This window comes from Palaemon carinicauda, chromosome 8 (assembly GCF_036898095.1).
Source record: "Palaemon carinicauda isolate YSFRI2023 chromosome 8, ASM3689809v2, whole genome shotgun sequence".
NCBI classification, from domain to species: Eukaryota; Metazoa; Arthropoda; class Malacostraca; order Decapoda; family Palaemonidae; genus Palaemon; species Palaemon carinicauda.
The window spans coordinates 1,330,173-1,347,672 of record NC_090732.1 but is presented as its reverse complement, the minus strand read 5'-3'; the positions used below and the strand labels follow the sequence as shown (position 1 = coordinate 1,347,672).

The 17,500-nt window shown below is 33.4% G+C and overlaps 1 protein-coding gene across 3 annotated transcripts in view; it reads right to left on the bottom strand.

Annotated features, from left to right (window-relative positions):
• Positions 1-17,500, bottom strand: part of LOC137645596 (APOBEC1 complementation factor-like) — a 37,297-nt gene that overhangs the window by 260 nt on the left and 19,537 nt on the right. Inside the window, exons 2-8 of one of the 3 annotated variants that reach the window (XM_068378396.1) lie at positions 15,141-15,309; positions 12,654-12,804; positions 11,680-11,782; positions 8,412-8,483; positions 7,615-7,726; positions 5,627-5,809; positions 1-4,138 (exon numbers count right to left, since the gene is read on the bottom strand). The exon at positions 1-4,138 is cut by the window's left edge and continues 260 nt beyond it. In XM_068378396.1, coding sequence (XP_068234497.1) covers positions 4,026-4,138; positions 5,627-5,809; positions 7,615-7,726; positions 8,412-8,483; positions 11,680-11,782; positions 12,654-12,804; positions 15,141-15,309 — 903 coding nt within the window. In that variant the 3' untranslated portion in view covers positions 1-4,025. Of the gene's footprint in view, positions 4,139-5,626; positions 5,813-7,614; positions 7,727-8,411; positions 8,484-11,679; positions 11,783-12,653; positions 12,805-15,140; positions 15,310-17,500 lie in introns of all 3 variants that reach the window. The other 2 variants (XM_068378395.1, XM_068378397.1) reach the window with 2 other exon arrangements.

Genomic DNA, 17,500 nt, shown 5'->3' with positions numbered 1-17,500 from the left:
AAGTTTGTACTATGCATGTAAGAATGAAGAATTGCCATTCATAAATTGCAAGTCTTCTGTACAGTCAGACCTTACTATTTACAGGAGCTAGGTAACAGACCTACCTTTGAATTCTGAATCTCTGCAAATAACACTCCCAGATCTCTATTTCCTTATATTACTAGAAGGAAAAACTTTGGAGTTTGGAGCCTTGACAGAAAAGGCAAAAGTAATAGTATTGATAGTGCTGTAATATAACATCATATAAAGCAAGACATTTTGTAATATAACACCAAATTATAAATTCCTAAAAGCCATTATTATAGTGGTTTTAAAATTCAAGTATATAGAAGTATTAGTCTCAGTTTAACTCTTCCCTGTTTTATAACTTGAGTATGCTTTGCTGTATTTAATCTTATATAACTCAATGCTATTTTGTCTTTTTAGTTCATGTACATTCTCAATTATGTTAAGTGTGAATGCAACTTAAATGAAAAAAATATTAAAACATTAAGTAGTATAAGTGGCATAGAGCACAGCGTACTTGGCTATACTGTAAAACAGGGAAGCTATAAGCTGAGACCTTGTTTGATATTGTGATGGCCTTTTCTCTTTTCTGGCAAGGCCTGTTTTGTATTTGGTGTTATATTGTAAAGAAATAACAATCGATATTGCTCTATGGAATTCCAGGGCACTTCTACAAATCATCAAATAATATTAAGCCTGCAAATAGTAAACCCTGACTGTACACTTAAGTATATACTGCATACTTAAGTGAATATTTGAGCTTCATATGAAAGTTACATAAAAATAAGGCATAAAACTGATGCTATCTAAATAAAGTGGGAGAATAATGGGCTTTCAAGGGTGTGAACCTTATTTTAAACTTTTTTTTCTTCTAGGGTTCAAATCATAATACAGTTTCCTCATTTATAACCATTTAGCATGCTGTACTCAAAATCCATTTATTGGAAAGCTGAATAACCATTAACCATAAATAAAAAGTTTCATAATCTTGCACAAAGTATTTTGGTTAATTTAACATTTGAGTAGGTACATAGTGAAAATAATTGCCCAAGGTATTCAGCTTATATCTAGATTAATGGGATGAACGAAGGAACTATTCTTTGTACTGATACAAGTTATTCAAAATATACAAAGTTATAGCAGTTACTTTTTACAAAGATATAGTAATACACTTGATAAGTACTGCTGTAATAATCCACAATATATTGATTGTGTTCCTGAAAAAAACTAGCATTAGCAATTCCCTTCTAAGATATAATATTTTCTTAAATTCTTGTAAGATAGCAGTAGTAATCCACAATATATTGATTGTGTTCCTGAAAAAAAAAATAGCATTAGCAATTTCCTTCTAAGATATAATATTTTCTTAAATTCTTGTAAGATAAGCAAGTTCCTTTTTTAATCTAAGCCTAAATATATCAGTCACTGAAAGAAAACAAGTATACTTCTGCCATTGACAATCCTTCATATCCTTTAACCCCTGAACATTTATGGGGACAGATGAAAATTAACTAACAACCGCATAAACATAATATTCAACATCTGGCATCGTTGAGGTTTTAAGACTGCCAGATTACTAAAATAACAGATGCATACGGCTATTGCTTCACAGCCCTTATACGAGCCATAAGAAACATCCAACCATACAATATCACTCATCAATTGTAAATAAAAATTAAACTATATAAAGGCACAAACTGGCTTCAAGAACATTTCTGTGCAAGTACAGGGCATAGTGTCGATAAAATGCTAGAAAAAAAAAAAATTACCCATGGGTAACACGATTAGAGTTGTAAGAAATCGATATATTGTAATTAGCAGAATTAGATTACAAAACAAAAGCTTGGGAGATGTCATAACTCAATACCAACTAATACACACATTTACAGCTTTCTCTCATAGGCGTGCATGTTTTAAAATTATTCTTTTCATCTTCTATTAAGTTTTGACCTCATATGTAAAAGTTATTCTAGTCATGAGATTTATTTAGTCTCAGCATAATCTTTTGAACTACAGTAGTTTATATTCAATGTCATTTATTTTGCAGTGATTCATGTACTTTCTTCCAGTGTAGTAAAGTTGTCCTTTCTCCTGTTACCACATGCCAGAGATGCTATTTTTCCAAATGAACGTTGTTTATAAAATTGTTTTTGTGTTAATTGTTAATTCTAAAACATTCTCAGCATATTTAAAAAGGAAATGTGATTACACCATTGCTAAAGAACAATAGATTGATAATTAATTTGTTTACATGATAAAAGAATATTTGCTATTTATGAAAAATAATTAAGATTTTGAAAATTTCTTTTTATACTAAGCTGTATGATTAAGTATCAAACGTTTTACTACTTTCTTGGTTTAGCTAAAATAATGTATCTGAATCACTGCAAAAACAAAGACAATTTTTGCAGTTTCACATGACTAAACTTCTAATCCTAATGGACCTGAACTTACTTGACAATTTCCTCATGGACCTCAATTTAATTGAATATTTTTACACGTTTACCCCTGTTCCTTTTTTTCACAAATAAATTTTCTCAGGTTGAATTTAAAGTTTTATTTGGCTATTTATACCTTTAAGATTCAGATTTGTTCTCGATCTACAGGAAAATTTATGTGATTTACTACTGTTTTCACTGCGTATTCGCCAATGAAGTTACTGAAGTACGACAGAAATCTTCTTCTCGATTATTACGAATTTTCTTTGGCTGCTATAAAACTATTTCTTAAGTAAAACATGTAAATGTTATTCATAATCTAAATGAATTATGGTACCATGATGTTAAATATTTATTAGAAGAACAGCATAATCTAAGAAAAGCTGAAACATATGCTTAAATTCAACACGGGAGTAATGGAAAATTACCATGAAAAAAGAACAAACTAAATTTAAATGAAAAACCTTTGTTTAAAACAACACAGACGAGTTATTCTTGTTAATACAGTATGCTATAAATTTATCTTGGGCATAAATATTCCAACGTTGCAAAACAGGAACTTGTATCAAGTACTGTAATCTTATTGGCCCAAAATTAGAAGAGAGACAAATTAATAACACACGTAATGCACACGGTTAAAGACAAGTCATGTGAACTAACACATAAGTATATGGAGTTTTAATCTAGATTCCTATTTAATTCAACCACTTCCTTTACATTTTATAAGGTCTCAAGTTTCTAAGCGATAGATACTGTTTAGGGGCATTGAGATGTATAATGATTGATTCTTATGTACTCTAAAGTGAAATGTATTATTAGCCAGTCTGAAGTATGCAAGTGATTAACTGCAGATTAACTCCAATCCCAAAAGGCTCTTGAACCAAAGGTGCTTGACATCAATGGTAGATTTGCATTATTATATTTTTATTTTTTTTATAAAATAACTAATATTACATCTGATATAACGCTACCAGAATATGACTAATATATTTTACTTACTTCACTTATATACTACTATAAACAGCATCTCCTAAATACTAAGTTAATAAACTTACATGCTAAATAATAACTATGATTTACCTTTTAAACAAAACTCCTTCATAAACAATTGAAAATAAATAACCATGCACAATGTAGATAAAGCAATGCATCTTCCATGAATGGGTATTAACATCTACAGAACTCAAAGAACTCTTTTGCAATAGAAAAACTTTAAATGACAAAGCTATGAGCTTCAGAGGATTGCAACACATGCATTTCAACGATAGGTAAAACCAATATCACTCCTTATCATATATTAGGTTTAAAGTTTTTTTCAGAGACCCTAGGAAGACTAAAAAGTGGAGAGCAAAATTTCATACGTTGGTCTCTGTATCACAGAATTTCAGAATGGGTTAGTGTAACGATTTTAGCACTAAACATTAGCCCGGTAAGACCGTGTCTTCTCATATGATGAACCCTCAGTAACCAAAGTTCTACTAACATCACTTTCAAATGCCTCTATATATGACATTCGAACATGGGGCTCCATGTCTCATAGTATATGACCTACAATGGAACTTCAACTGTTTTTTTCAATTTTCATTCCCCAGTGGAGGTATATCTCAGTTTATCCATAACTAACCCTTGCTGGGACATCATGGCTTGATGGTAGAGAGCAGCTTGCATTGCATATGGATTCAGAGCTTCATAGCCTGTAATGAAATTGTGAAATATTAATGCCTTTATGAAAAGTAAACAAACATGTTTTCTAAAAAAAAAAAAAAAAAAAAAATTTGTACCTATTCTAATATGTATACAACACTGTATGCAGCCCAAAATAGCAGGGGATTTCTCATTTCTCATATTTCCAAGGACCCTTTAACCTCTTCAGTAGCTATATTCTCTATGGCCATTCTATTGTTCCAGCATTTGCCAGTTCATTGACATTATTCACACAGTAGATCCTCCATACAGTAGTTGAAATATTTCTTTATTTTCAACTTTTATTTATCTATTTTCAACTTTAGTTTCACCATTTCCATCTTCTATAATATCTTTTCTAAGCCACTTTGCTCTCCTAAATATCATATACTTCCATTTTGCTTTGTTGGGATTCTGATTACATTTTTCTGAACATTTCTTCTTCACCTTTTCCATTTGCCTTTCAGTATCTCTTCTCTTTTCCATGACTACATTTATATACCCTTCTATACCTGTCCTTTGCCATAGTTTGAAGGCTTTCTACTTCTCATCAAGATATTAACATTATATTTTTCTGTGACTCAATAAACCTTCAAATACGTCTGCAGCCTTTTGTATCCCATCTTTAAGGAATTTAAAATAAATTACTTTTTTTTTTTGGCTATAAAGTATTTACCAACATTTTTTCTTGATATTCTACAATATCTCTTTCGATATCTTAATCTTTCACTAATAAATTAAGTCACAGTAATCTATGATCTGTTAACCAAGCCTATCTCATTACTACTGTGCAATCCTTTTCAGTAGAGGTTGACCTTACTTTTCATCAAAATAAAATCAATGGTTTTAACAGTATTTCAACTCTTCTATATCATTAAATTCTCTGGGGGTTTCTGAAACATTACATTTAACAATTATAGTTCTTGACATACGCAAAATACCAAAATTACTTCTGCCTCCAGATTTCTTTATCCTATGCCATATTTACCAAAACATTCACAAAACCAGCTCTCTTCATTCCTATGGAGTATTCACGACTCTTAATTTGTGCCGAATTTTACTGTTATATTTTCACTTGGCAATACTCTGCCTGACATGAAAACATCCTTTATTACCAAGTGAAAATACTATGCCGTAATTACAAGACACTAAATAGATTTATGACAACACCTTCTATAAAGAAAATTGATTAATTTATATTTTTTTACTAAGCCTGTTATTTGCTATTTTTCTCGTTTTATTAATTAATATGCTTCAAATAATTATCTGGGGAGGTAATTACCCTCTTAAGCTCTTCCCCTACAAGTGCTACTAATAATTTGAATTGCTCATAATACAAATGTCCAATCAAGGTGAAATTAATTGTTTGAAATTTCGAAGAATTGTATATGGCAAATACAGTACTCAAACAGCACTGTATGGCCTGAAATAGATGAACGTGAATTCAGTGTTATGACTGACTATACAGTACAGTACTGTTCTTTAGTTTGGTACCTTACCAGTGATAGGTGCTGAGGGTACTAAGTAAGCTCCAGCTGGCACTGCAATATTTTGTGGATTGGCTGCTGAGACAGGAGGTGCCATTAATGGAGTCATGCTCATTGAAGGTGTCATGAAATATGGAGTCGCAGATATTGGAGGTCCACGGAGAGTTTGGCTTGCATGAAGTAATCTTGCATTGGCTGCTAGATATAGAAAAATATTTTCTTGGTATGTGAGCAGAAAGTGCAGGCTAGTAAAACAGATTTTTCGTCAAGCAATGCTTACATAGTATATATAATACTGCTAATTTTTCTAAGGAAAGATTTTACCTTCTGGCTGCTATATATATATATATATATATATATATATATATATATATATATATATATATATATATATATATATATATATATATATATATATATATATATATATATATATATATACTTGGTATATGTGCAGAAAGTGCTGCTTAGTAAAATTGATTTTTTGGTCAATAAGTAATGTTTACATAGCATTTACAATACTAGTCAATTTCCGAAGGAAAGCTTCCATCTTCCGTTAACGAATCTACCTTGACTATTGGCTGAATAGATAATCGACCATGAACAACTTTTAAGAGTTTTCAGTTTGTAAAAAGATGGTAAAACACTCGAATATACTAATCCGTAGGTAGATCTGTGCTGTAGAAATTAGGATAGTCGTATTCATTTTCAAGAATAAGAAGCTATCTTACTTCAGGGTAAAGATCATCAAGAATTTCAGATAAGTTTCGAAATCCAGAATCTCATCGAAATTAACAAATTTCTTGATACTTTAAGAAAAAAATGCAATAATTTATTGTCCATTGGAGGTATGACTGAAGTTCCTACCCCTAAGCCAGTGCTCAAGCATAAGTAGGATAAAAATAGCGTTAAATCCTAAACTTGTCAGATACATCAGGGATATGGCCCCTTGTCAAGTATCCAAGTATAATAAATGAGAAAGATCCAACAGTGCAGCCTTTACTTAAACTTTTAAGATATCTCAATTATCAGTAATTCCATACAATTTATGGCCTAGACTAAACTGTAATTTACATTTTATCAAATTTAAGACTTCCATCAACTAAAGTCTAATAAGTTGGGCTTTACAACAACATCCACAATCTAAAGAATGAATATATAAATAACTCCTTGGGATTATTTTTACTTTCATGTCTTATAGATTATATACATAGCAGTAGGGAATGACAGACAGCTGCAGCTAAATAAAGGTTTCTGACCAGTGAATAGATAATAATAAGATGTACTGTTGGACACAGGAATTCCTGGTACACCTCTCTGAGAAAGTTCACCCAGCCACACACTGTGCGGCGAGTTCCTGTTCTTAACCCTGCTCACCACCTCTGCTATATCTCTTGTACCAATCGTGTGTCACACGATTGTACATAGTAACGACATTTCTTTTTTTTTTTGTATATATTATGCTTTGTATCTTCGCTCTCCCCTCGCACTGATAGGGACCTGAAATAACATGTCTGTTTTTCTCACCGTTAACTGTTAACAGCACCAATGCGACGGCCGAGAGAGGCTGTGACTAAGAAGGCAGGATGAAAGCAACCGAGTAACTTTGAAAACAACTGAATAACTTTATTACAGAACATTCCTTTATATATACATAATCTACAGGCAAAAAGGGCATAAAAACATAACAGGCAATTTCATGTTCAACCGACAACCGGTGCTGTTAACAGTTAACGGTGAGAAAAACAGACATGTTATTTCAGGTCCCTGTCAGTGCGAGGGGAGAGCGAAGATACAAAGCATAATATATGCAAAAAAAGAAATGTCACTACTATGTACGATCGTGTGACACACGGCTGGTACACTCTCTATCCTATCTGTCAGGTTACTCACCGCCAAGTAAAGGTAGGATGGGATTTACTTCTTCGGAGCTTGGTGTGACCAGGGACTCCTGTGACCAATTGTACATATCAAATAGAAAGATTATTTGTCATAATTACCCATTTGATGCAAACTATGATCTGCAGCTGAATTCTGTGACTCATCTGATGTTCCAGCAATTTTTTCAGATTCAAAATAGGTGGCTCCATTTGCATAGCTAGGAATCAGAACCTGAAAAACAATGAAAAATCCATAGTTCACTGACGTTAAACAACATTATCAGGTTTCCTAAGTAACTTGAAAACCGATTATTAACGATGATTATCAAGCTATAAAGCTTAAAGGAATTGAAACTGTTATTCAAAGTTTCTAGATTGACAAAATTGCTTAAACGTCTTTAAACAGTATTGTAAGTATATAAATTCTAGTTTATAGTACAGTACTTATAGGTATACTGTGCTATATATAAACAGTAATCATCCTAATGTCAACTACTACAGTATTACGATAAGAGATAGTATATATCTATAGAAATTTCTGTTACTATAACCAGGGTTGAGGAAAAATCTAATTCGGGTAAAGTTTTGGATAAGGCTTATCAATGGAAAATCTTATAACAAAGCGTTATCTAAGGATTTCAGATTCAAATTCCTTACAGATAATTAATCAAATGGTTTTGGGCCAACTAAAATTGATAATAAGTTCGGCTTATAAGCCTCTTCATACAGGTTGATATGTTGAAGGTGACTGCAAAGCTCTGGAGGTTATCAAGTTGGCACTTTTACTCAATATGTTCTTCTACTCAAGAGGTAAGAGTCATGGTAATAATTGAACTTATTTTAAGAATTGGAAAGACAGAAAAACAGAAAAACTAATAAAATTGGAAAAAAATTTAAATGTGCAACATCATACGTACTTCTCCAGCTGTCTGGTGTTGAAGTTCCTGATGAACAAACATGGGAGCTGCAGTGATGCCCAAGAGATGGGACTGATGATGAAAACAATAATTCAGATCATTGTATCAAAACAAATCATGAATGAAAAAAAAGAAAATTACAGTTATCTTAGAAGAAAACTACTTCCGACAATTAGCTCTATCTATAATTATCAACTAAGACCTTTACTATCTGTAAAAAGCAATGTTAAGTAGCAAACCCCCCCCCCCATACCAGTTTAGAGATCGCTCATGAAAGGCAGAGGCAAAAGACAGTGATGTTGACTTATCAAGCAGGGCAATGCCCTACAGACTGACCATTTATCATATGATCAGCGCCCAAGCCCCCTCTCCACCCAAGCTAGGACCAAGGAGGGCCAGACAATGGCTGCTGATGACTCAGCACATAGGCCTATAGGCGCCCCATCCTTAGCTCATAAGGATGTTGAAGTTGCAGCGACCAAAGAAACTAATGAGTTTGAGCGGGACTTGAACTCCAGTCTGGAGTTCACCAGTCGAGGGAGTTACCACATGTTAGTCTAATGGAAATATTTCCATAAAGTTAGTTGATAGAATTACAGTTTATTCAGGGCTAAATCTTTAAAAAGTGGAAAAAAATGCAGGAGACCAGTAAATATTTATCAAAAATGGTTGTACAATTATGTTCTATTAGTAACTAGTGATTTTCCAATTTTGATTAGTTCATAAAACTCGTGTTAGTTCATCCAAATCATTTTCATTAGAACAGGTATAAAGATTTCAAATACATTTTAATGGAAAAATTTAGAAAATTAGTGCAAAATAATGTTAGTTCACAAGGAAGACCTTCATTAAAACAAATTATTTTGAAGTGTTACGATTTCCTCAATCAAAAACTTTCCTAGATACTGACTAACAAAAGAACATGGAGTAAAGTGAAGCTGCCTTTACCATACCAGCTGGAGACCACTGTCATATTGATATATGATACCTGTGCTCAAGGCTATTTGGCTTTTCGTATTGTGGAATCCATACTGTGGTACACAAATGGATGTAAGACAAGGTCTAATCCTGCCCAGAACCATTCATGACAATGAAGTATAAACACACTTAAAAGATTTTCACCTTCATAGCATGCAGCCTGGTAGATTGGTTAGTGCCACAGCCTCTGTATCATGGTCTTCCACTGTCTTGGGGTAGAGTTCTCTTGCTCGAGGGTACACTCGGACACATTATTCTATCTTATTTCTCTTCCTCTTGTTATTTTGAAGTTTCCATAGTTTATATATGAGAGATTTATTTTAATGTTGCTATTCTTAAACATCTCTCGTAGTTTATTTCCTTATTTGCTCTCCTCAATGGCTAATTTCCCTGTTGGAGCCATTGGGCTTATAGCATCATGCTTTTCTAACTAGGGTTTGAGGTTAGCAATAATAATAATAATAATAATAATAATAATAATAATAATAATAATAATGAAGTGTTCAACTAATGAAATGAAAGATAACAGGCTTGTTAACGAAGCACATACCCACTACCTAAAGGACTTAACAATTTGGAATCGAAACAAAATTCTGAGATTAAGTTTCAGGGAACTTTTACTGGTATCTCCACCATTCATTTTCGACAACTCAATTTATATGGAAATGCTAAGTCTTATTAACACAAGACCACCTTCTGCTTAGAAAAAAAAAAAAAAAAGGGATGCCATGTTTGCATATCATCTGGTCAGCATTTTGACAAAAGTGAACAGCTTGAAACATACCACTCAGTATTTCAGTTTTAGATACATCTGAAGGGCTTGTGCCTCTACAGTGAAAGAGCTGAGTTTAATTCTCTTATGATGTTATCACTACAGATATAAGAAACATTTTATGGACTTGGCATAATACAGGTCCTGTCATTACTTCAGCTTTAGGAATGCAAGAGGTTTACTTACGACCGTCCACTTCAGTCCTGCAATTACACCTGAACAATTTTGTTTCAATTGATCCTGTTAATGATCCTCTCGTTTTCTTATCTCAACAATCAAAGTCTTGATGCCTTCTTCCTGTTTCCTAGATTCTATGTCTTTCTTGTTAAAAAAAAAAAATAAGTTAATCATAGAGGCTAACAGAATTCTACATGAGACTGTTCTACCATTGTTGAAGGCAAGAGCCCACAGTGTAATGGGAATGGCCTTGTTTCTCAATTAGTTGAAAACACCTAACTCCATATTTTTCCAGAAGTAACTCATTGGATATGCCATTCCATTTATGCATCATTCTATTTAACATTCAGATTGTACATGATGCATGCCATATTTTGAGTCCTTTAGTCACTGCCAGAGACATTTTAGCTTATATCTAAAGGCAATCTTACCTAACCAGTTTCCTCCCTTGGTATTTCTGGTGTTAATTTTGGGAAATGTAGAGGGGCTTTTAAGGACATGTCTTTAAATTTTCAAGTAAAATTTTTGTTATCCACACTTGAAGAGAGTTTTAAGCAGTCTTGTGCGCCCTGGGAGGTCCAGGGGCACACGGCTCCTGAGAATATTCTACTTTGGAAGCTAAAATCCATTAGCTGTATAAAAATGTGCAATTTTAATCGGTCTTGATTAAATATTTCAACTTCTCAACTCTATAACAGCATCAATAACTTTAACTGGAGTTATTTCAACTTTAATCATTGCATAAGGGTCAAAGGGTTGTGGTGGCCTAATTGGTAATGTCCTTGCCTGATGATCACCGGACTGGGGTTTGAATCCTGCTCAAGTTCGTTGGTTCCTTTGGTCACTGCAACCTCACCATCCTCATGAGCTGAGGAGGGGGGTTTTGGGGAGTCTATAGGTCTATCTGCTGAGTCATCAGCAACCATTGCCTGGCCCTCCCTGGTCCTAGCTTGGGTGGAGAGGGAGCTTGGGCATTATCCTGCTTACTAGGGCAATGTCACTGTCCCTTGCCTCTGCCATTCACGAGTGTACTTTAAACAGATTTTAAAGCATGCTACTCATATATCTACATAAGAACCTTTAAAAAACTGATCTGTGCATCTTTTGTTTTACCTGTCAGTAGCAAAAGCCGAATCTAATTGTTTCTCCAATGGCCAAGATTAACAAATATTATCAAATATATGAAAATGCATTAAAAACCACACTCTCTTCATGACACCTTGATTTTCTAAACCAGGGTGTGTTTCGCACATAGAAAAAAATAAATCTAAATAATTTGGAATATCATCACTTTACTTTTTGTTTTGAACAATTAGCATTTTTCATTCTCATGCCACTTACTTCATTATGCCTCGTTCGTTGAGCCGCGTTTCTTGGACCTGGATGCTGAACGCCCTGAGCACCAGCAGCACGACGAACCTGGGGCATCAAAATCAGAGGCTCCCTGTCAATAAAAAAAAAATCAGATTACTTTATGATGACAAACATACATATTCTGATTATATATTCTACCTTATACTTTAAAACATACTTATGGCTAAGAAACTGGTTGAAAAAAATGAAAAATACATATATATATAAGGTTTGAACAACTACACAATGTTCTACCATATACTTTAAAACACGCTTATGACCAAGAAACTGGTGGGGAAAAAATACATTCTAAATCAAAGCTCTTCAAAACATTAAGGTTTGAACAACTACATAATGTATTGTGTAGCAAGGTTGGCTAAAAAAAAAAATACTATAATGATTTCAAGTCTAAAATTTGAAGGTTGACATAGAATTACATATTCTACAATATAATTTAAAACAATACTCATGGCCAAGAAACTGGTAGAAAATTAAAAAAACTAAAAAATACAAAATAAATCAAAGCTCCTCAAAACATTAAGGTTTGAACAACTACACAATGTGTTGTGCAGCAAGGTTGGCTAAAAAAATACTATAATGATTTCAAAGCTAAAATTAGAAGTTTGACATTGGTAAATGTATATTTTAGTATTTTCTTTGTCTTAGATAGATACTTTTCAAGACTATCTCAAGGTTTGAAAATTTATGAATTAGATTGAATGAATACTCCATCAGTTGACATTTTCCTGGAACCCTTATCAAAAGAAAAATTTCCATGGAAATTTTAACATCTAGAGATTTTCAGTGGTTAGATTTTATTACTTTAATTCATTCGTAATTCATAATGTGCAAATACAAATTATAAAGCAGACAGAACAAGATGAAAATCAATATTTATTTACTTCTAGTGGGATTACACACAATAGAATAATCATACATGAATCACCACCTACTATACATACCCTGTAGGAGAGAGGTGTGGGATCAGATTAGGCTGACTGTGTCCAGCACTAACCATGGATCGCGCAATAGCTTTGCGTTGCTGGTACTCCTCTCTGTTTTTGACGGGTTTTGCCCAGGTCACTTCCAGGTCGCATCCGTGGATGACTCTCCCTAAGACAGAGATGGCTCAGCATTTTTTTTTTCTTCGCAAGTGTAATTCCAAACAATATCATACATCGAAAAATAAATCAAAATCAGATTTAGGGACAATCAATTCTAGAAGTGATCAGTGCTACAATTAATGGAGTTTCATATAGGAAAAATCTATTTCTTGGGGTGAGATAGCCATGGCGTCCAGATGGAAGTTCTCCTAAGGCAGCATTCTACTCTGCGAGTGATATAACAGAATTTAACCTTGGAAGTATCACAGGGTTCTTTCCCCTGGAGCGAATATCCCGAGAGATATCGTGTATATGTTAACGGTCATTTTGGAAAATTGGTCGTTTTACAAAATACCCGGCCATTATGTAAAATGACCAAATTCGTGGTCACTTTGCAAAATGACCTGAATATCTTGGAATTTTGCAAAAGGGGCAAGATTTTGGTCATTTACAAAATCATCAGTATCATCGTTGGTAAGTTTACAAAATGCCCAATCAGCAAGTTGGTTAGGTTAGGTTAGGTTAGGTTTCTACTTGGGATATTTCCTTCGAGGGATATATCAAAGAATTTAACCAAAGTAATATTACAGGGTTCTTTCCCCTGGAGCGAATATCCCGAGAGATACCGTGAATGAAACAGGGACGTGTTTAAAATAAGCCATGGCTATCCTTCCGCGAATAGAGTTATCCTTGTCTCGAAGGATATGGGATAGGATTGGATACTTTTATACCAAAAATTTTACTAGAATTACGTATTCATATTTGCAGGAGTATGTGCTTCAATGTTCGTGTATGTGGAATGACAAGAAAGGAGAGTTAGTTTTCACAGTAATAACATTTCACATTACTTTAGTCCAAAAGTATAATCCTTATTAGATCTGGTTTCAAATTGTCTATCAAACTTTCAAATCAATGTATAACTTCAAAAGTTCAAACTTGCAGCAAATATTCTTATATTGAACAGACTGACATAAGTCTTTTTATAGTTAATATATAAAATATCTGTTTTAATGTTAATGTTCTTAAAATATTTTATCTAAATTATCCATTACTTCTTATATCGATTATTTACTTCCTTATTTCCTTTCTTCACAGGGCTATTTTTCCCTGTTGGAGCCATTAAGCTTATAGCATATTTCTTTTCCAACTAGGGTTGTAGCTTATGAGGTAATAATAATAAAAAAAATGGATTACTTATGTTACGTAAATAGTTTATATGAACATATCTTTTGTAATATTCAGAATAAGAAGATCCAATAACAAAGTAATAAAATCCAATTACCTCCCTTGATTAAAAATGTAATAGTGTTTGTGTGTGTGTGTGTGTGTGTGTGTGTGTGTGTGTGTGTGTGTGTGTAGGCCGCAATGTGTTACAAGAAGTGAAAATAAAATTACTTTTCATATATGAAAATCAAACAAGAAAAAACATTATTATTACCTCAAACATGTGTGTGTGTGTGTGTGTGTGTGTGTGTGTGTGTGTGTGTGTGTGTGTGTGTAGGCTACAACGTGTTACAAGAAGTGAAAATAAAATTACTTTTCATATATGAAAATCAAACAAGAAAAAACATTATTATTACCTCAAACATGTGTGTGTGTGTGTGTGTGTGTGTGTGTGTGTGTGTGTGTGTGTGTGTAGGCTACAACGTGTTACAAGAAGTGAAAATAAAATTACTTTTCATATATGAAAATCAATAAGAAAAACATTATTACTTCAAAAAATCAAATCTCGCTACTGCCGATCAAAGAGCTTATTTTAAATCATTTGTGACAATCATCCCCCCCAAAAAAAAAATCAATAAGGTTTTATACTTATATAATAATATAAAAAAGCTTTAAAGTAAAAGGAAATCATCTCGATGAATGGAAAATGAACATGTTATCTACTTAAAGCGGGGTTTATACGATCGAACGGTTTGTCGAACCAGGTTGTCGAACCTGGTTGTCAAACCTGTTTGTCAAACGGTTCGAAAAGGTGGAATCAGTCACAAATGCATAAGGTTTGTGGACAATGAAGCCACGCCCACAGAAGTAAGAAGAGAACAGACTTTCTCCGAACCGTTCGACGAACGTGTTCTACAACCAAAATACCCCGTTCAGACAATTGTTTGTAATGATGTTCGAACGTGTGAACGGGGTATTTGGCTATCGAACACGTTCGTCGAACGGTTCGAAGAAAGTCTGTTCTATCCTGACTTTTGTGGGCGGGGCTTCATTTGTGGTTGACTTCACCTCTTCGAACCGTTTGGCAAGCAGGTACGACACCTTGGTTCGACGAACCGTTCGACCGTTTAAACTGGACTGAAGGTAGATAACGTGTTTTTGTTTTAATGATTAGCAAGTTACCGTTCAAAGAAGCTTTGGCAGACTCAGCCTGTTCTCTGGTGCTGAAGTGGATGAAGGCGTAATCCTTCTGCTTCTTGACTCTCTCAACGCCTCCAATCGAACTGCAAAGTTCTCTCAAGTCTTCTTCGGTTGTGCAGAGAGCCAGATTTCTAACGTAAATCACCTTCACCTGTTAATGAGAAAACCAGTTTACAGCATTATATAAAAAAAAAAAAAAAAAACTCAATATGTTTAATGAGGAGCATTTGCACCGACTCGCAGCGGTGCCCTTTTAGCTCGGAAAAGTCTCCTGCTATCTGATTGGTTAGAATTATCTTGTCTAACCAATCAGCGATCAGAAAACTTTACCGAGCTAAAAGGGCACCCCTGCGAGTCGGTGCAAATCTGCTGTGGCTTATTGGTAACGTCTCTGCCAGTGGGGGGTTCGAGTCCCGCTCAAACTCGTTAGTGCCATTAGTGTCGGTAACCTTACCACCCTTGTGAGTCAAGATTGTGGGGTTTCGAAGAGCCTATAGGTCTACCTGCTGAGTCATCAGCAGCCACTGCCTGGCCCTCCATGGTCCTAGCTTGAGTGGAGAGGAGTCTTGGGCGCTGATCATATGTATATATGGTCAGTCTCTAGGGCATTGTCCTAATTGCTAGGGCAATGTCACTGTCCCTTGCCTCTGCCATTCATGAGCGACATTTGAACCTTTAAACTAAAAAGCATTGACTATACTGTCTTGACTTTTGATATCATACCGAAATGGAAAAGGTACTGTTTATTGAATAGTTGAATTAATTGAATTCATAATTAATCAATATGATAGTTGAATGTAGGAACTATCACGAAATGTAAATGAAAGACTGATGTTATAGAAAAAAACTATTGTTCATATTCAACTCATTCTAAGACGATTCTTCAAGTGAAAATAAAAATTAAAAATAAGAGGAAAACCACCATACTGGATCGTAATTTAAATTTGAAACCAGATGAAATCTCACATTTGTTTTTAAAACAAAATAAATGGGTTTTTTAAATCATAATATATATATATATATATATATATATATATATATATATATATATATATATATATATATACACATATATATATATGTATGTATGTATATATATATATATATATATATATATATATATATATATATATATGTATATATATGTATATCTATATATGTATGTATGTATATATATATATATATATATATATATATATATATGTATATATATATATATGTATATATATATATATATATATATATATATATATATATATATATATATGTATATATACGTATATATATATATATATATATATATATATATATATATATATATATATATATATATATACGTATTTGTTTTACTGGTGCCATATGAACTGAAGTTTCAGTAACACACGAAAACTTCAGGAAAATATAAATTTGCGCCTATCTCTTTTACACTAATTATATGTAGTACCAACTTGTTAGAAGAGAAGGAAAATTGTATATCCTCCATTCTTGCAAAAACATGATATTCATTATTGATGCTTTCATGAATTATCAATAGTAATTGCACAATATTTCAAGAGAGAGAGAGAGAGAGAGAGAGAGAGAGAGAGAGAGAGAGAGAGAGAGAGAGATTCTCTGAACCTGTCATAAAAAAACATTTATGTAAAACATGCACTAATACTTTCATAAAACATCAATCCCAACGCTGATAAAACACCAATAAAACGATCCAAACTTCCTGATAACAAACAAGGTCAGTGGAGTGTCGAACCTATATCAGCATGGATCACCAAACCTTTTCTCATTCCAAATTTCTATCATATTAATTTCATTAAGTCTTGTTTGTGTCATTCAGATTAGTTGTGATGACACCCATTGCTTTATGTAGAAATTTTGATTTTATACAAAGAAGTAGGCTAGATATCACTTTCCAAGTCTAAATGCAAGCCTAAACTATAGGGACACTCAGAAGAGTGCAGACCTCAGCCGTGGCAGCTTATTTCTCGACCTTTTGCTCGACCTTGACCTTTATCTTTGAACTTTGACATGTATTGATTGGAGTAGATATTCATACACTCAAATATGAACCAAGTTTGAAGTCTCTGTGACAACGATGTCCAAACTTATAAATGTGCAAACTTACGACTAACGTGAATTGGACATTTTGCTTGACCGTAACATTGACCCTTGACCTTGACCTTCAAAAATTTAATAATTTCCAGCTTTATACATAACAATTAATCCCTGCAAGTTTAATTATTCTAAAAAGGAAAATTGTGGTCATGAAGCTGTTCACAAACAAACACACACAAACAAATACACAAACACAAAATTATACAAAAACACAATATTCAAACAACTCGCTC